Source organism: Macaca nemestrina, chromosome 3 (genome assembly GCF_043159975.1).
Source record: "Macaca nemestrina isolate mMacNem1 chromosome 3, mMacNem.hap1, whole genome shotgun sequence".
Classification (NCBI taxonomy): Eukaryota; Metazoa; Chordata; class Mammalia; order Primates; family Cercopithecidae; genus Macaca; species Macaca nemestrina.
In genome coordinates this window covers 145,686,277-145,707,264 of record NC_092127.1, presented here as the reverse complement: position 1 = coordinate 145,707,264, position 20,988 = coordinate 145,686,277, and the positions used below count along the sequence as shown (strand labels likewise).

The 20,988-nt window shown below is 37.2% G+C and overlaps 1 protein-coding gene across 8 annotated transcripts; it reads right to left on the bottom strand.

The window, feature by feature from the left end:
- Positions 1–609: 609 nt before the first annotated feature.
- On the bottom strand, positions 610–20,687 carry LOC105496857 (THAP domain containing 9). 8 transcript variants are annotated; one of them, XM_011767493.3, is made up of 6 exons: positions 20,498–20,646; positions 16,453–16,648; positions 15,457–15,522; positions 14,748–15,051; positions 13,441–13,591; positions 610–4,261 (listed from the first exon to the last, which is right to left on the bottom strand). In XM_011767493.3, exons 4-6 carry the CDS (start codon positions 14,929–14,931, stop codon positions 2,284–2,286), a joined length of 2,313 nt encoding a protein of 770 aa, XP_011765795.1. In that variant the 5' UTR covers positions 14,932–15,051; positions 15,457–15,522; positions 16,453–16,648; positions 20,498–20,646; the 3' UTR covers positions 610–2,283. The 8 variants fall into 8 exon arrangements, with proteins under 8 accessions (XP_011765795.1, XP_070949696.1, XP_070949695.1 ...); XM_071093595.1 differs by lacking the exons at positions 15,457–15,522; positions 20,498–20,646 and adding an exon at positions 20,326–20,403; XM_071093594.1 differs by lacking the exons at positions 15,457–15,522; positions 20,498–20,646 and adding an exon at positions 20,210–20,344.
- Between the last annotated feature and the right edge of the window lie 301 nt (positions 20,688–20,988).

Here is a 20,988-nt window from a genome sequence, read left to right as displayed (position 1 = left end):
GTAGTCCCAGCTACTCGGGAGGCTGAGGCAGGAGAATCGCTTACACCCAGGAGGTGGAGGTTGTGGTGACCCAAGATCCCTCCACTGCGCTCCAGCCTGGGCAACAGAGCGAGACTCTGCCTCAAAAAAAAGAAAAAAAGAAAAAGTAACCACCACCTAATCCAATTCTCAAAGTTTAACTCTATATTTTCTACAAGTTGTATAGCCTTACCTCTTCTATTCAGGTCTTTGCTTCATTTCAAGTTAATTTTTTTGCATGTGAATAACCATTTCTCCTAGCACTAGTTATTGGAAAGTAGGATAAATTTTTTTTTTTTTTTTTTGAGACAGAGTCTCGCTCTGTCGCCCAGGCTGGAATGCAGTGGCCGGATCTCAGCTCACTGCAAGCTCTGCCTCCTGGGTTTACGCCATTCTCCTGCCTCAGCCTCCCGAGTAGCCGGGACTACAGGCGCCCGCCACCTTGCCCGGCTAGTTTTTTGTATTTTTTAGTAGAGACGGAGTTTCACCAAGTTAGCCAGGATGGTCTCAATCTCCTGACCTCGTGATCCACCCGTCTCGGCCTCCCAAAGTGCTGGGATTACAGGCTTGAGCCACCGCGCCCGGCTGAGGATAAATTTTTAAAGGGAATGCTTTTCTCTGAAGAAAAAAATGGCCAAAATGCAAAGTCGAAATTATAACCAAACTGCCCTAAATCAAAAATGAATGAATAATTTATTTCACTGTAAAGTGTATCATATCAAGTAAATCTGGTATAAGACTCCAAGCCCTTTCACAAGTGCAGGAGCAATTAACTGGGCTAAAAGTAGTGATGAGACTATTCTTATCTTCTTATCTAAGAGAAATCTGTGACCTTCAGATTCTTCAATATTCATCGTCTCTATCGACCATCTCTTTCCAATTTATCTAGCACTTAAAGTAATGCAAAACACTAAAATACAGACATCTGCACATCAGTCAAATGTAACACCAAAGGGCATTAGATAACTACACATATAAATCTTGCTTTACATAAAGATCAGGTACAGAGCTTGGATTTATATAAGCAATAAGTTAAAGTTGGTGATTTACAAACAGGCTTCCTTTAAATAAGATTTATCCTGGTGTATTCAATTCTATTTACAAACAAAAAAAGCACAATATTCAGACTTTTCAGCAATAGGTTCTGTATAAAATGAAGTATAAATTGGTTACACTTCAAAACTTAAGCCTTTGTTTGAGGTAGAATAAACAAACATATCAAAATATACTTTGTAAGGGGAATTTTAATTAATATACTTTTACGTTATCATTAATCTTTTACAATTCTAAGTTTTCATATTAGGATTAACTGTACTTTGCAAACACTTAGTGACAAAAAAAGAGATGTTTTATAACACAGGTGAATAATGTGCTTGTTTCTTCTATCCATTAAACTATTCTCATTTGTGAAAGCAGAGTTACCTATGTTTTTCTGTTTCTCTTTTCAAATGTGGATGTGAGTGGAGAAAATTGTCCTTAGTATGCTTCCATCTTCAAATTAGGTTCCCCCTGTTTTCTGATGAGCAGTGAGCTTTTTCAAGTCAAACTAAGTCTCCAGCCTTTTATTCAAAAGTAATATTTCAAAGTTCAGAGATAATGGACAGTGAAAAACACATTAGGTATGTTCTTTCCAGACTGCACTCCCCAGTGTGGCTGTAGCACAAGGAAGAATCTCATGGCTCATGTCCTTTACCTTCTGCCTGACGAAGTTTAAGCACTTCTATTTTAGGTATCCTGGGACAAGGGGATTTTTGCAGTATTTGATATTTGTTTGAGCCTTATTTTCAAACTACAATTTAATTTTCATATTTAAGTAAAAGTTATCTTCAAGGTTTTATAGGTATTGTTAATATTTTTAAGAATTGTAATCCAAAGATCTTTTAGAAATGCAGTGTAGTCATAAAAGTAGTCAATGTTTTGATAACTCATAGTTGTTTTTCTTGTTTTTGAAGCAGATTGAACAAGTTAAAACTGTGTCCAGTAACACTGCTTAGTCTTACAGTAGTAAATTCAAAGACAGTACCTGTTGGCCAGTCTGCTTCTACTGACTTACTGCTTTCTACATTTTGGAAAACTCATAAATGCTACAAGCCATACCAAAAGTATAAGCAGATTTTGTGATATGCAGAATTTGAAATTTTAATAAGTCAGAATTGCAAATTTGCCCACTGTGCAGAATGATCAATTTATAACATATGGTAAATTGAACTTTAAAAAATGTTGACCAAGTGTTCTTAATTAAAATGTTAATATATTCTAGGTCTCTCATTTGAATGGATATCCATCATTACTCAGCAAATGCCTGAATTTACTACTGGTATTAGCAAAACTTGAACATTTATAATCCTGTAGAGATGACCAGTGTTTCCTTGATAAAGTTTTCATATCAGTTCTCTCTGACTGTTTTAAAGGGTTCTGTGCAACATTTTTAGCTCTGATATTTAAGAAACAGATTATTATATCCTTTAGCAACTTGACAAAGTGATTGATGGCACACACTTCTCCATCAAAGAGATGCTTATTCAAATCTACAAAAAGATAAATATGCCCAGAAAGCTCACATAATATTTTCTGTTGAAGATACAATTCCCTTTGTTTAGGAACTAGTTCAAAAATTGCCATTCTTGAATGGGTTCTTACAACTCGCTCACAAATATTTATGACCCGACACAGACCTTCTGAAGGAAAATGCAAACCATTCTTCTTTTTAACAAATAATAGTGACCCAATTTTAGAGGCTTTGAGATCCGATGCATACAGTGCAGTAATGCAGTCCTCACAAGTTAAAAGAGCTGATAACTTGTTTGCAACATAACCAGCATAACAGATGAGATTTCGCCTATGATCTGACAGGTCTAATAATGCCTCACTTAGTGAACAATTAGACCAGTCTTGACAAATACCCTCTTCGTGAAAGAGAGTCTTTGTAACGCTGACACCATACTGACGTTGAACTGTCCAAAGTGCCAAGTCTTTCCTTCGAGCAACTGAAATGTCAAAGATGCTTACTTTGCTTAGAAAAACTTCATCTTGAAATTTGTATGTGGTCTCCAAATTATGGTAAGCTTTCTGGAATGCCATGCAGGTAGGGCTAGAACTTGTTACTAATACCTGCCTAAGCATATTTAGAAATAATTCCAGATGATCGTGACTGAATTTATAAGTCAGAAGATAAGGAAAAGGCATGACCTTTGGGAAAACATAATTTTGGTAGAGCCATTTTAAGCTCTCAGCATTGAGCAAAAATCCCAGGAATCCTAGTTTTTGCTTACCCTTAATTATTTGATTATTGCTAGTGTCAGATAATGTAACAAAAATAGTCTTGGCTTCAATTAACACGTGGTTTATTTTACCGTAAGTTTCAGGCAACAGAGGCCCTTTAAGTCCCTTTCCATAACAGTTCCTACTGTTAAAGATGTCAAATAGATTGTTAATTAAACGTAAAAAATGGATGGTACCAATACAGTTTTGAAAAGGTGGCAGGTCTAAGGATAGCAAATATTCTAATGCACTGGCTACACTCTCACTAAAGAGTTGGGTGGCACAATTCACTTTCAGTACATGGTTTTTCAAATTTGCAAGTGTACTTGGTATTCTTTCCATATTTGATAATTCCTGTTCCTCCAGTGCCACTAACTCCACAAGGTGCTGCCAATGTGCTATGCCATTAATAAACTGAATGCTTTGAAAATTCTGAAATGCATTTCTTATTAATCTTAGCAAGTGGCAAGAGTCAAAGAAGTATGCAATCTGTTGACTAGACGATGAAGGATGCTGAAATGTACATTTCATGTCGTCTCCATCAATATGTATCCCCAATGCTTTTGCCATCTGAACACTATGTGCTGTGGCATCAGATGTAACAGCCAGAACTGTGATTCCTATGTCACTCAGTTTACCAATAGTCAGACGAAGCAGCTGAGCTTGCAAATATCCAGATGCTCTGTTAACAAAAAAATAACCAAGAGGTGTTCTCCAATGGCCAAAAATACCCACTGCCATTAACAAAACAGTTTCTGAAGCAAGTGGCGTTTCATCAGCATCAAGTTTTCCAAGACCAAAGTCCATAAACCCCTGCAAACTGTGACTGCTAGGATCCCAGTGAAGCTGTTGCTTGAGAGGTATACTTTTTATTAACAATGAACAGTATTGATAGAGCTGATCTCCATTCTCTACTCTTCGTTGAAGAAAAGAAAAAATGTTGCTGTTGAAACCTGGACTGGGTTGGCATTTGGATAACCACCTAGAATATATAAAAAGTGAAAAACAGAAAACTTAAAGAGAAATAAAAAGATAAATGGGAAAATGCCTTAAGCAGTACTAAAGTAGTCTCCTATCCCTGTAGAAATAAAGCCAAGTATATAAGCAGCCAAACTCTATAAATATTTTCAATGGTGAATTCATTACAATAAAATAGTAAGATAAGAGAAACTTAGAAACACAAAGTAGTATTTTAAGATGCAAATATACAACATATTTTTAATTCCTCATTTATTCTTTAAAAAGTAAACAACTAACCAGTTTGTTCTAACTGATCTTTTTATATGGTAAATCATAAACAAGTCTTACCTGTAAATTCACTGAAATGAGAAAATTGCTGAATGTGAAGGAACCTTTGAGAACATCTAGTACATCTACCTCATTTTACAGATTAGGAAACTGGGACAGAGGGAGAGGTTAAGCGACTTGGCCCATAATATACTGTTAGTTATGAATGAATGTGAAACCTGGCTTTCCTGATGCCCAGGGGTTTAGTGCATTTCTCATTCTTTATAGCCTCAAAATTACACCCTTAAAGGCATATAACAAGTGTGCATCTGCACCCCTATACAACCTACCTGCGCTACTGTTTTTCATAGTATCCCTGCTCTTCTCAGACTGCTAAGTATTTTCTTCCTATTACGGTGTCTATCTTTGGAATTCTTCTTACTTCTAGTTTACTCTAACTTGTTATAGACCAGGAAAGAAAACAGCCACATTTAATAATTGTCTAAAACTAAAGGGATTCTGAGGCAGAGACTAGGATGTTCACCTGTAACTAACATATACTTTTGTAACTCAAATGTCTGTTAAGTTAAATTTCTGATTTTCTGGCTATATTCTAAGGCAACCAAGGCTTCTTCTTGGACAGCTGACCTCTACTTAATTGTGAGTTTAATGTTCTTCCCTAAGTATTTTGGGATAGGGCTTTCCAAATATTTTAAGTGTCACCTAGGAGTTTCATAAACAAAATTCACCTTTAGTACATACTATGAACTTTCACATATATGAAATATATATACTACACACACACACACACATACACACACACACACAGAGTTGACTTCTGAACTAAATGGCATGGGTACACTTATACCTGAATTTTTTTTTTTTCAAACAAATGCATGGAGAGAAAATACAGTATTAATAGGATGCAAAACTTGCGTATACAGCCAGCCAACTTTTCATACACATAAGTACTGCAGGACTGTCTACAGGACTTGTGTATGCATGGATTTTGGTATACTGGCACAAGTGGGGGGTGTCCTAGAACCAATCCCCCCACATATACCAAGGGATGTCTGTAATAGTTTAAATATATATATATGTGTGTTTATATACACTTAAATGGCAATTATGACCCACTAATTTCATGATCCGTTAATAGGTTTAAAAAACACACTTATAGGCCAGGCATGGTGGCTCATGCCTATAATCTCAGCACTCTGGGAGGCTGAGGCAGGCAGATCACCTGAGGTCAGGAGTTTGAGACCAGCTTGGCCAACATGCTTAAACTTCATCTCTACTAAAAATACAAAAATTAGCTGGGCATGGTGGTGCGTACCTGTAATCCCAGCTACTCAGGAGGCTGAGGCAGGAGAAGTGCTTGAACCTGGGAGGTAGAGGTTGCAGTAAGCCGAGATTGCGCCACTGCACCCCAGCCTAGGTGACAGAGCAAAACTGTCTCAAAACAAAACAACATACTTACAGGATGGCAAAAGACATACCCTGACTATAAGTAGGTTATAATCTATTCAGAAGACAAAAGTATCTGTTGTTCGTATATTAAAATAGGCAAACCAGAAATAAGGCCACACACTTATGACAATCTGATCTTCTACAAAGCTGACAAAAACAAGCAAAAGGGAAAAGACTCCCTATTCAATAAATGGCGCTGGGGTAACTGGCCAGCCATACGCATCAGACTGAAGCTGGACCCTTACAAGCCACATACAAAAATTAACTCATGATGGATTAAAGACTTACATGTAAAACTCAAAACTATAAAAACCCTGGAAGGCAACTGAGGCAATATCATCCTGGATATAGGAACAGTAAAAGATTTCATGACAAAGACACCAAAGCAATCATAACAAAAGCAAAAATTGACAGGTGGGATCTAATTAAGCTAAAGAGCTTCTGCACAGCAAAAGAAAATGTCAACAGTAAACAGACATCCTACAAAATGGGAGAAAATATTTGCAAACTGTGCATCTGACAAAAGTCTAATATCCAGCATCTATAAGGAACTTAAACAAATTTACAAGAGAAAAACAAGCCCATTAAAAAGTGGGCAAAGGATATGAACAGACACTTTTCAAGACATACATGCCACCAACAAGCATATGAAAAAAAGCTCAACATCACCGATCGTTAGAGAAATGCAAATCAAAACCACAATGAGACACTATCCCACACCAGTCAGAATGGCTATTATTAAAAAGTCAACAAATAACAGATGCTGGCAAGATTGCAGAGAAATGGGAAAACTTACTTATACACTGTTGGTGGGAGTGTAAATTAATTCAATTATTGTGGAAAGTGATTCCTCAAAGGGTTAAAAGCAGAACGATGATTTGATCCAGCAATCCCATTACTGGTTATATACCCAGAGGAGTATAAATTATTCTACCATAAAGACACACGCATGCAAATTTTCATTGCAGCACTATTCACAATAGCAAAGACATGGAATCAACCTGAATCTCCATCAATGACACACTGAATAAAGAAAAAGTAGTACATACACACCATGGAATACTATGTAGCCATAAAAAAGAATGAGATCATGTCTTTTGCAGCAACATGGATGAAGCTAAAGGCTATTATCCTCAGCAAACTAACACAGGAACAGAAAGCCAAATACTGCATGTTCTCACTTATAAGTGGGAGCTAAATGATGAAAACTTGGCTGGGCACAGTGGCTCACGCCTGTAATCCCAGCACTTTGGGAGGCCGAGGGACGCAGATGACCTGATATCAGGAGTTTGAGGCCAGCCTGGCCAATATGGTGAAACCCCATCTCTACTAAAAATACACAAATTAGCCAGGCTCAGTGGTGTGTACCTATAATCCCAGCTACTTGGTAGGCTGAGGCAGGAGAATCACTTGAACCCGGGAGGTGGAGGTTGCAGTGAGCGAAGATCATACCACTACACTCCAGTCTGGGCAAGAGTGAAACTGTCTCAAAAAAAAAAAAAAAAAAAAAAAAAAGATAAGAACTCATACTCAAGGAAGAAAACAACAACACTGGGGTCTACTCGAGGCTGGAGGTTGGGATGAAATAATCTGTACAACAAACCCCTGTGGCATGAGTTTACCTATGTAACAAACCTTCACATGTACCCCGGAACCTAAAATTAAAAGATAAAAAAAAAAAGGAAAAAATAGTAAGACAATGACTAAGCAATATAGCAGTGCTACAGCACACTAGAATGTTGACAACTCTTTGCAAGTATGTCACCGAATTTTAATTGTTTAGTTTATTTCTTTTACATTAGGATTCTCAAATAAGCACCAAAGATGCTAACTGTGTTGCATATGTGGTAAATACATAACAAAGCACTTAATGTCCCTATGTAATTTTATTTTAAATGGGTTAGGGTTAAAAAAACAACCAACTTATGTTCTGCTGAGTTTGATTTTTAAATGGAAATCTCAATGGTATCTGAATATCTACAGCTACTAAAACAATGTCATGAACATGAAGCAGAATGGTATATAGATTTGTTGATTTATTTTTTAAAGTTTTTACAAGAAAGAGTAGGCATACCCAAACCAAGTTCATGAGTTAGAACGGTAAGGAAGGAAACAATTTCTCCTTTAAATCTCTTTTCTTCTCTGAAAATAAAACAATTTTCTTCTGATCATAAAAAAAGACATTCTTCTTTTTAAAAAAACTAAACACAAAAAGTATAAAGAAGTAAAAGTTACTGTTAATGTCTTTGTGTATACATACCTAGATATAATTTTCAAAATTGTATACTGAAACTATTTTTCACTTAATGGTAAGTAATGTTTCACATATTTTTATGCGCCCTTAAATATCAACCTACAGCAACATTTTAACTGTGTACACAGTATATACCACAGTATAGTTAAATGAAAAATAATTTAACCAACTCAAATCAAAGGACATCTTGATAATTTCAAATTTTAGATAATAGTACCACAATGTGTATGTGTATGCATGTGCACCCATACACATATACATATTTATGTCATTTGTGTAATTCCTAGGAATAACATACCGAGGTAAACTTACTTATATTTTAATAAGAAATTAAAGACAAAGTTTGGATTTCAGCTGCACATAAGTTGGTGGGTCAGTTTAAAATTCATATTCCCAAATTGTCCTTGCAAAAGTTCAAACCAATTTTCATTTATACTCTCATCAACATGATATTTTAAATTAACAAACCAATATCTAATAACTTAGTTATGGAATGATTATAGGGAGTCACTTGTGTGGCCTAAAATTCTGCCTGGGAAAAATATAGTCCTAGAGATCTGCAGTGCTAAGTGTTTTTCTGTTAAGACTTTTAGCTACTCCCACTGTCGTTACTTTTGATTCTCTCACAGCAGGTAATCTATAGAGGGAGTTGGTTTATTAAATTGCAGTGAATATAAACCAAAAATTAGAAACAGAGGAAATATAAATAAGAAGCAACTGTGCCAGCATTTTCTATCTATGACCAAGATCACACTAAACATATCACTATTATAACAAAGAAAGTTGAGGATATTAAGACTTAGTTTCAAAGGATTTGTGAAAATAAATTACCTTAAAAGACCGCAAACACTGAAAATTATAAAAAAACACAGCTTTGGGAAAGTTTTGGACATAAAGAATCCAGGGAGAACTGAAAAAGGATCCAACATCAGTAAACAGAAAATTAGAGAAGTATCTGATGTAGCTAAGACTAGAGAAAGATATATGACAATCAGAAATTCATGAGGCACCCTATCTAGCCAAACCAAGGGTTTTAAAAAAATTTAAGTCTAGTTTGGTCTGTCATCGTCCGATTCTTAACCATCTAATTGTTTCTCCATCATTATGGAGGGAAAGACAACAGTTTTGACCACAAATCTGGTACTGCATTTTTCTAGTTACTTACTTTTCCTGTCGGTGACTGGTCACATATTCTCCTTTCTTTCCAAATCTAATGCCTTCCTCCTCAACTCTCAGTTAATAACTTTATTTCATTGAGAAAACAGAAGCAATGCAATAAAAACTCATTTTCCTGCTGAGTGTGGTGTTGCATGTCTATAGTTCTAGCTACTCCGGGATTGCTTAAGCCCGGAAGTTCAAGGCCAGTCTGGGCAACACAGTGAGACCCCATCTTTTTCTTCTTCTTTTTGAGACGGAATCTCACTCTGTCACCCAGGCTGGAGTGCAGTGGTGCGATCTCAGCTCACTGCAAGCTTCGCCTCCCGGGTTCACGTCATTCTCCTGCCTCAGAATCCCGAGTATCTGGGACTACAGGCGCCCGCCACCATGCCTGGCTAATTTTTTTGTATTTTTTTAGTAGAGACGGGGTTTCACCATGTTAGCCAGGATGTTCTCGATCTCCTGACCTCGTGATCCGCCCGCCTCAGCCTCCCAAAGTGCTGGAATTACAGGTGTGAGCCACCGCGCCCAGCCAAGAACCCATCTTTTTAAAAGACAAAACTCATTTTCCTACTACCAAATCTGTTAACCTATTGTATCTGTACTTCTGCTTTTCTTCCTGTTTCAATGGATGAACTGTCCCAAAACCTTAAGATCACATTTCCTTCCACAGTGGTGTTGGATATCACCCTCCTGCAATTATCATTTCTCTTATACGTCACGAATTTTCTTTTCTCTCTTGGATTATTCCCATAAACATGCAAACATGCTGGAACATCTGCCATCTCAACAAACACCCTCCCCTCAATGCATGTTCCTTTCTACCCACAGACCCATTTCTTTGCTCTTCTTCATAGCAAAACTCCATGGAAGAGTCCACAATCATTTTCTCTGCTTCTTCACTTTTAGTCTCTCTTAATCCCACTCCAGCCAGGTTTACCTCTCCACCACTCTACTGTAACTGCTTTTGTCATGGTCACCAATGACCTTCATCTTGCAAAATCCAATGGTCAATTCTCTGTCCTCATCTTACCTGATCTCCCAGCAGCATTTGACATAGTGGACTACTCCCTCCTTGAAATACTTTCTACACTTGGCTTCCAGGCCATCACAATCTCCTGGTTTTCCTCCTGCCTCACTGGCCGCTCCTGATCAATAAATATTTATTGAATAAATGAATATTAAATATAATGATTATAAAGATCTAATACTTAAGATAACTGTGTTAAAAACAGATCACTTTTTATATGGGAAAATAAATGGAAATGTATATACCATTAATATTAGAATCTTATATTAATATAATATAATCTTACATTAATATAAGAAAATAAATGGAAGCTCTATATACCATTAATATAACAGAACACTATATGGCCACTAAAACAAAATTTTATTGGTAGGTAAATAGTTTTTTGTTTTTTTTTAACTCGGAGGATATACACAAAACTGCTAATTGTAGTTATCTTGTGGGATTAGGGGAAGGGAAGTACTGTGTTTTTCACTTTCTGGTATTTATGTACTTATATATGGTTTGAATGTTTTATAACAAACATGTATTACCATCACACTAAACAATATACCTTACTTATACGCAAAGTACCTAAAGAAATGAGCAACTGTTTGAATACTGGAATTATAAATCTAAATATATATATAATGTTACAGCAAAGGTCACAAAATGCCAAATGACATGAAGAGAGAAAAGATAAATGTGAGCTGGAATTACCAGGAAGATTTAATCTAGGAGTTGATGCAGAACTATGGGAAATGAAGAAAACCATGAAAAAGATGAGAAGTTACATGAAATATCTTATATAAACCACAGTGAAATATCATTAAGTAACACTTTAAAACCAGTGTAGAAGAGATTAAAAAGGTATACGCTTCTCAACACAAAGAAAAGATAGATGTTTGGATTTATAAATGATGGATATTTTAATTACCCTGATTTGATCATTACAAATTATATAAATGTATCAAAATATCACATGTACCCCCAGAATATGTACAGCTATCAATCAGAAAACAAAAAAACCAAAAAGGTATAGGAGGAGAAATTAACATAGCACCTATAAAACTCTCTTGCTTAGCAAAAAGTGAACATTTATAAGTAAGTATAATATCTAGCCTGAATGGTAAAATCATACTATAAAAGAGTAAAGCCTTATATACAAATGTTCATTTAAATATATGAAAAAACAATTATAACCCCAAAATGGAAACAATAGAAATGTCCAATAGCTGGAGAACGCCAGAGTTAGGTAGGGTAGGACTACCATGTATCATGCAGCTATTAAAACTTGTCTATAAAGAGTTCAAAATAATGTTATAGATAAAAGGCATACATAATAAAGTGATAAAAGGCTGGTTGGAAATTTATTTACAAAAGATCATAACTATGTAAACACTAGTAAATCTAAGTGCGCACACACACACACAGACAGGAAGGAAATACTCTAAAGGTTAACAGTAATTGTTTATATATATATACTGTGTATATATATACAGTATGAGATATACTGTATTATATATATTATATATAGTATGGCATATACCGTATATATAAAATATATATATTTTATATATTATATATTACATATAGTATATATTATATATAATATACATACAATGTATGGGAACAATAAATTTTTCGTCTTCTAAATTTTTTTAGAAGAGCAGCCCACTCTGAAGGTCAATTATTTTTAAATCTTTTATTAGTAGTATTATTGTAATAGTGTGTATACAGGAAAATCTACAATTTTTAAAAAAGGAATCTGGGCTGGGCACAGTGGCTCATGTCTGTAATCCCAGCACTTTGGGAGGCTGAGGTGGGTGGATCATGAGATCAGGAGTTCGAGATCAGCCTGGCCAACATGATGAAACCCCACGTCTACTAAAAATATAAAAATTAGCTGGGCATGGTGGACGCCTGCAATCCCAGCTACTCGGGAGGCTGAGGCAGAAGAATGGGTTGAACCTGGGAGGCTGAGACTGCAGTGAGCCAAGATCTTGCACCAGTGCACTCTAGCCTGAGCAACAGAGCAAGACTCCTTCTCAAAAAAAAAAAGGAATCTGTAAAACTAGGCTGGGCATGGTGACTCATGCCTGTAATCCCAGCACTTTGGGAGGCCAAGGCAGGTAGATCACTTGAGACCAGGGATTCGAGATCAGCCCGGCCAACAAAGCGAAACCCCATCTCCAGTAAAAATACAAAATAGTAGTTGGGTGTGGTGGCACATGCCTGCAATCCCAACTACTCAGTAGGAGGCTGAGGCATGAGAATTGCTTGAACCTGGGAGGCAAGGTTGCAGTGAACTGAGATCATGCCACTGTGCTGCATGCAACCTGGGCGACAGAGCAAGACTCAGTCTCAAAAATAAAAAAAGGAATCTGTAAAACTAGCGGTAAAAGCAGTAAAAATTAAGAATTCAGTATTAAATTTATAAGACATTACTAAAAAATCATTGTTAACTACTCCACACGAAGAGAATTATAAATATATCTATCCATTTTGATCACTAATCCTAAAAAATTATTTATCAAAATCTGTTCCCTGGACAACCTACATTGGCATCAACTGCAATGTTTATGAAAAAATGCAGATTTTTTTGTGCTTTGCCTAAGACCAATGGCGATCAATCCAGAACTGTTCTAGATTTTCCAGGATAGTCAGATATTAAACTACTGAAGTATACTGGAAATTCCAGTATTTCAGGATTCAAATTTTATCCACCCAGAGTGTCTGGGAGATGCAAAAAGCTTGTCACACTATGTGTCTTCATTTTGTTAGTGAAAATATTGCTGTTATGATAACAGGCAAGTACCACCTAGAAGTTTTTGAAAAACAGAAAATGGGCTAATAATGGGAGTCCATTTTTTCATTAGTCCATGTTTTCTTTTTTTAAATGGGAGTATGAGTACTAATAGCCTTAATAAGTAAAATGTGATAAAAGAATAATATGGTTTAACATCTAAAGAGTAATTCACATGTAATCAACAAGATGTGGTGACAAGAAAGACACTTTTAAAAAATAAAGTAATTCACTTACGTTCTGAGGATGGAAGAATGAGGCAGCTTAAGAATCTTTCTTACATAATCATAGACTTTGCTACTGCACAAGTAGAGTGTACATGCAAATTGTTTCATTTCTGTGGTGTACTCATCTGTTTCTCTCCAATTATATAACTCCCACTTAAAATCTGTTAAAATAAATTTTTTTATTCTTTGTGATGAATAGTAAAATTTTCAGGTACAGATTATAGCATTTGGATGTAAAATGCACTGGGCATCAAAATTCAAATACAAATATAGATGCATTTTAATTAAGTCTATTCAGAGGTTAATATCCATGTAGGCCCCTTGACCAATTTATTCGGTTCATCTGGAATCATTTCACTAGAGGGAAAAACAATTTTTCAACTTGAATTATGTTTTACTATTCAGTGGCAGCCTGAGTGGAGAGATTTTTAGAGGAACAGGAAAGAAAATAAAATGAGGACATTTATTTATTTTATTTTGTTCCCCGATTAGTATTTATCTGAGGGTGAAAATTAGATATGAAAAACATTTCTGGGGATAGGGTACTATTCAGACTGAACAGACCATCTTGCCTAATATCGAGAAAGAAAAAAAAAAAATTCTTTTCCTGGTGGGGATTCCTATTTATGACCTCTAGTCCCCTCTTGGAAAAACATAAAATATTCTCCTCCTTTGGAGATACCTACTCTTTTCTAAAAACAGGACACGTTTCTCTTTTCCTAGAATGTAATCCAAATCTCTGCTGCTTTCATCAAAGAATAAGTTGGCAATTTTTATTTTGCCCTTTTTCAAATATCTTAGTTCACAAAGAGGACTAGGTAGCCTTTCCGTGGGTTTACAGGTCTACTCTATAGAATATTTTAGAAAAAAATGTGGAGATACACAATTTCCAAGCTCAAAGAAATTCTGCAAACTAGTACAATGCCACTGCAAAAAAACTTTGGTAAAATTATGTAGCAGTTAAAACTGTTTATAATGAATTTGCAGTAGCAAATGGGTAAGAGCTACTATAAAAAGTGAAAAGTGCAGAACAGAAAATGGTATAAACCATATGGTCTCATCTCTGGGTAGTGGGATTACACATTATTTTAATTACTTAAATATTTCTTTGCTTTCCTATAATAAATGTTACTTTTATAACTGGAAAACCATAAGATACAAAAGAATTTTGGTGATTTTCTTTCTTCTTGCTTAAGCTGAGACTTTCACTTCCCAACTAAAAGCATGTTTTCATAGGCAAGAACAAAATAAATATTTAATGGTATTTCAGAAAAACAGCTATTTTTGTAAATACTACAGGTTACCAAGGGGAAATACCTGAAAATTGAGCTCGTAGCAGACACTCTGTTTCTTCAGAAAGTAGTTTCTCTTCTACAAGTGCATCAATTAATCGTAAACCCTTTCTCTTCTTGATCATCCTGTAGTTCTTTACGGAGATAAGTCTTTTTTTGGACACTTGTAACATTTGTTGCACCTCAGCCAGTTTCTCTGCACCTATCATCAAAGGTGTCTTTAAACTATAGTTATGGTCCTCAGTGGCAACTTCTTGAGAATTATCTGGAAGAGGTTGTTTTAGGATTTTCTGTCTTGCTTTACCTTTAAGATGTACACCTTGAGGAATCTATGACAGACATATAAAATTAAAGTTATTTTAGAAATAATCACACAGGAGAGTATCTATAAAAATACCCTAGGTACAAAGCACTAATCTGGTTGCTGTGGAGAGTTAGTTAGGAAAGAAAAGGTCAAAATCTCTGAATGTTTTAATGTATAGTTTATAGGGTAATATAAACAGTTTTTGGTTTGTTTTTTTTTTGCACTACACAGAAATATTAATGTGATGTTGAAAGTTTCTGAAATAAAATAACTAGAGAAAAGTGGTAGTAAACTGGGACGGCTTCATGGAAGTGAGTTTTAAGCAGTTCTTAGAAGGTACAATAACGTGGTTAATGAAGGTGACAGAGAAGTTATTTGTGCAAAAAGGAAGGCATAGTAGACAGAGCATGGCTTTGGAATTAAGACTGACCTGGGTTTGAATCTTAGCTCCCTCAATTAGCTGTCACATAAGCTCTACAATCCCTTGTGTCCTCATCTGTAAAATGTGGATAATAATACAAGGTTGTTTTGAGGATACAATATAAGAATTTATGTAGATCTCCTAGTACAATGCCTGGACCATTGTAGCTCTCAATAATGGCAGCCATTATTGATTTTACACAAAAGTATGAAAGCAGGCAAATGTATCACATATATAGTAAGTATATACGGTTTGAAAAGAGAATTCAAGGCAGTTAAAAATGTACAAATCAGTTAACAGTAAGCTCTTGGAACTTGGTGAGTTTGAATTTGACACCAACTAAATACTTCCGAATAGGGGAATGAGATAAACCAATACTGAAAGAAGGAGACTCTGATGATTAAGAGGAAAGTAAGGCAAGTGTGAGGATAGAAGAGGTGACTATCACAGACTGTGCAGAAAGTGAAAGCCCATGTGTCAGAGTTGTGGTTAAGGGGTAAAAGGATAAAATAAAACCAGTCATAGGAAACAGAAGAATATCATACCAATACTGGTGACTCACTCATAGAAAGTTTCATTATTTCCCATAGACTTCCTGTATCAATGTTAATAATTAGGTATATCTTTGATCAAGATAAATAACATTATTAGGAGGAACCAAAAAACATAGATAATTTCAAAGAACTTTGAAAGCTGTCTCATAATTTTAAAAAGTCTGTATTCTAAGGCTATTTATATCTACCAGTTGATTTTTGCAATTGGTTAGTAACCTTTATATATATCTAGACAAATGATTTGCATTTATATAGTTTTTTAAAAGCTCCAGAACAAATGCTAATATACATAGATTTTTTTTTTAAATTTTCAAAGCATTTAAAATCTATTACTGGATTTAAGACTTGGGATTTTTTTCTGTCTGCAAATTCTAGCTATAACAGGGGCTATCTTGATTTTTAAAAGCTCTGTAAATTTTCATTTTGTTGACTTACACCTACATTTAAGTACCTTGTATAGAGAAACAGAAGGCACAGCTCCTTTTTTCAGCTTTCTTCTTATGCCATATGACTCAAAGTCACTTTCTTGAAAATGTTTGGAACACAGTATAGCACCTGGTCCTGGAATCCAAATCTTTTTGCTTCTGGGGTCCACACGATTAACAGCCCTGATCCATTTTGAGCGCTGTATGGTATCAGTTGGAAATCTATGGCAATCAGATTAAAGTTCCATTAACATGAAAACATTATAGTAATACTGCAGTAGTATTTATTATATAAACCCATTTATTATTTTACTGCTTTATAGAAACATAAAGCCGAGTGAATTAAAAGTTTACTTAGTTCGTTTTTCAAAGTTCTTTGATTTTTTTAATCCACAAGTTCAATATCTGATTGTCTGTGTCAATCATAGAGGGGCAATTCTCATATTAAAAATCCTACTGTATTTTGTCTTCACTTCCTACACTTAACAGAATCTGCTCAAATTTAAATGGTTAAAGAATATATGACTCTTTTCCTTTCCCGTGGTGATTTTAAACTATTTGGTACTCCTTTTAAGAAGTGGAGCCTGGCCGGGCGCAGCGGCTCATGCCTGTAATCCCAGCACTTTGGGAGGCTGAGGCGGAAGGATCAGAGGTCAGGAGTTCAAGACCAGCCTGGACAACATGGTGAAACCCCGTCTCTACTAAACATACAAAAAATTAGCCGGGCGTGGTGGCCGGTGCCTGTAATCCCAGCTACTGGGAAGGCTGAGACAGGAGAATCTCTTGAATCCAGAGGTGGAGGTTGCAGTGAGCTGAGATCGCACCATTGCACCCCAATATGGGCAACAAGAGTGAAACTCCATCACAAAAAAAAGGTGGAGCCTAATTCCCCTCCCTGTGAGTGAGTATGGGCTAGAGTTAGTGATTTGCTAAGGAATGGAAAAAGAACGTGTGACAGTAAGTGACCACAGACTATGTCATAAAGAACAAGTTTTCCTCCTTGCTCCCTGTAGAGAATGGTTTGCTCTGGGGTAAGGTATCTGGCATGTTATAAGCAGTCCTGTGGAGAAAACTAGTTGGTGAGCAACTGAGGCCTCCAGTCAAAGGCCATGTTGAGTTAGTCTTTTTGAAAGCAGGTGACTTCAGCCTTCAGATGACTGCAATCTTATGAGATACCATAACATCCAGCTACACTCCTGAATTCCTGACCCTTAGAAATGTGTGAGATAATGTTTATAGTGAATTTTGAGGTAACTTGTTATGCAGCAGTAGAAAACAAGACAAGTATATTTACTATATTCAACTTTTTCATGTTTAAAGGCACTACTTTTTGCTAGGCCTGATTATAAAAATTACCTTGCATTTATTTATTTTTCAATCCAAGCCAAATTATGTTTAGAAACTTGTCGGCTAGGCGTGGTGGCTCACGCCTGTAATCCCAACACGTTGGGAGGCTGAGGCAGGCGGATCACTTGAGGTCAGGAGTTCAAGACCAGCCTGGCCAACATGGTGAAACCCTGTCTCTAATAAAAACACAAAAATTAGCTGGGCATGGTGGCTCGCACCTGTAATCCCAGCTACTAGGGAGGCTGAGGCAGGAGAATCGCTTGAATCTGGGAGGCAGAGGTTGCAGTGAGCCAAGATCGCGCCACTACACTCCAGCCTGGGCGACAGCAAGACTCCATCTCAAAAAAAAAAAACAAAACCAAAAAAAAACCAAGAAACTTGGGAAATTAACACAATAAGAACCACAAAACTACTCTTTCTGCCCCCTCTTCTTTGACTTATTTTAGAGACAGATTTATAGGTAACTATGCTTTTTGTGCATTTTAATTTAGACTTTAAGGCACATAGTTACCAGAACTGAGATTGGTATAAATTTTATTTCTCAGTTAATTGCTACAAAAATATAGCAGTGTGGTAAAAGATAATTCTGAGATACTCTCTCAATCACCTTGAGAAAGAAGACTGACTTGGAAAACCTGTTTTTAAGCTTTATAGCTTTAAAAGATCAGAACACTGACCTTTTACCAGCTATATGGTATTAGACACATCTCTCAATCTTAGAACTTCCTCATGGGGCTGTAGTAAGAGTGTATGAGGCTACAAATGTATTCAAAATCACTTTGTAAACTCTAAAGTACTATCCAAAGTTTGCGCTTTCCTAGGAACAACTAATTCCATTTCTGGGATTACAATTTTATTGTTCCAGGATGACGATGATACTTGATCAAGGGAAAATGAACAGGGAATTCTTTTTCCAATAAGGTTGGAGCAAATCTATCTTTTTTCAGAGTTATTTTTTAACTCATGGAACATATTTGCAAGGGAGCTTTTCCACAGATTTGGTATAGTCTCTAAATGTGCAAGCAACCCTCAAAAGTTGGCTGGTCCAACAACTTCTATTACTAGCGTGGTCCTCTGATGCAAAGCTTCCCAACTGGTATGCCTAGTGAGTACAGCTGTTGATATTGGCCTGGGACACCTGAGTAGTTACTTCAAGGCAGCCCCAAAGAGTGCTGCAGGTTTGCCCCCAAAGTATTGAACAATTATTTCCTATGCGTAAAATGCTATGAAAAAGGCTGGGGCTGGGCAGGGTGGCTCATGCCTGTAATCCCAGCCCAGAAGCTGGAGACCAACCTGGGCAACACACTGAGACCTCTTCTCTACCAAAAAAAAAAAAAATAGCCGGGGTGGTGGCCTGTGCCTGTAGTCTCATGAGGCTGAGGTGGGAGGATCACTTGAGCCTGGGAGATAGAGGCTGCGCTGAGCTGTGATAGTGCCACTGCTCTCCAGTCTGGGCAACAGTGAGACCCTGTCTCCAAAAAAAGGAAAAACAAAAAAAAAAAAGAAGAAGAAAAAGGTTGGGAAATATTGTAGTCTAACTAGCATAACTAGTTTTGAGTTCTGGAAAAAATTAAATTGGTAATAATACCATTTTTAAAGCATTTACCTTGTGCTCTACGTATGCTATAAAGTCTTACGTTTTGGTTTTACAAAACTCTACAAGGCAGGTTTTTATTCCTCTTACAGAAGAAGAAACCAAGACCCAGAACTAAGTACAGAGATCAGTAAATAATCAATTAAAATTGGAATTCATGTCTCCCTAGTTTAAAGCTACCTCTATCAGAAGAAAAATCCCAAATCAATTATCGTCTCACATACAGAATGAATTGGTTCACACTGTTAACAATTTAGGTGGAGGGATCAGCCTTATTTAAAACATAAAAAAAAAAAAAAAAAAAATCAATGAATTTGATACACAGCCTACCATACATAATCCAAACTCCTTAACCTGGCATTTAAATTTTTTAAATGACTTGTCTCTCAGGTACTTTCCCATTCCTCTATATTTGCACTTTCTATCCTTTACATTTTCCCATGCCATTCCTAACTACCCTCTTCCTAAACCCATTTTCCAACCATAAAGTTCTTTTCGATCGTTCCATAAATCTGCTCCTTTTGTCTGGGATGATCTCTTTTACCCACTTTTCTACTTGCCGGTACACTCTTAATACTGATTTGAATGACCTATAGCAGTCTGAACCATGGATAAGTTCAGATAAGACTGGTCTGAAATTCTTCCCCACTGTCCAGCCAAACGAAACTTCCCCATGATCAAATCCAACCAGAATCGGACCGGCCTTGTAGAGCTCGGCTAATAGCACTTAAGAACTTTCAATGTCTGCCAGTACAGGAGAAAACTGATCTGTACTCGTGCTCAGGAACACGCCACACACTTCAACCGTTGTCCCAAACTGCCTTCCCTTCCGGCCTCCTCACTTTAAATAATAAGACCATCCAATTAATGGAGGACTCTTTCGCGTAACTCTCACTACAGCGGTAAGCGGTGCGAGACCCGGCTACAAAGAGGTAAACACTGAGCGAGGAGAGAGAACCTCAATTCTCACAGTGCCCCAACTCCGCTCCCACGCCCCGACGCTGCGCACGTCACGTCGCGTCACATCCACTGCACGACCCACAGTGCAGCCCCGCCCCGCCCCACGCCGCGCTACGGCCCGCCGGGCCCCGCAGGGAGTTCGAAGGCTCCGAGGCTGTTCCCATACGCACTGGTGGAAGGAGAGGCCGCGCTCCCGGCTGAGCACGGTGTCACGGGTGCTGCAGCCCACTGCGGAGCAACTTCGGGTCATCTTCTTGTTACGTGGGGCCCCACCTTCGGGGTTCCCGCGACAGCATGAATCACGACCACTTTAGCTCCGCCCGTTGACTGCGGCTACGACCTTTATTTGTCAGGAAAGGCGGGCTTTAGAGGCGCGGGACTTCCACACTTCCTCTCCGAAGGCCCTGCGCCGGTACCGTAGCCAATCACAGGCCACGTTGTGTCGCAGCAGCCAATCGGAAGGGCCTGAGCCTGAAGACGTGCACTTGACCCCTCCTCCTTCCGCGTTGGAGGCCCAATAGTGGGTTTTGCTGCCACCGGTTCATTTTCCTTCTGTTTTCACCCATTCTGGCACAATCCGCCGCCATCGTCGTTCTTTGTGAGACCGAGCCTGAAAATGCGAAGCAGAGAGGCAGGACCAAAATTGAGACGAATCCGGGAA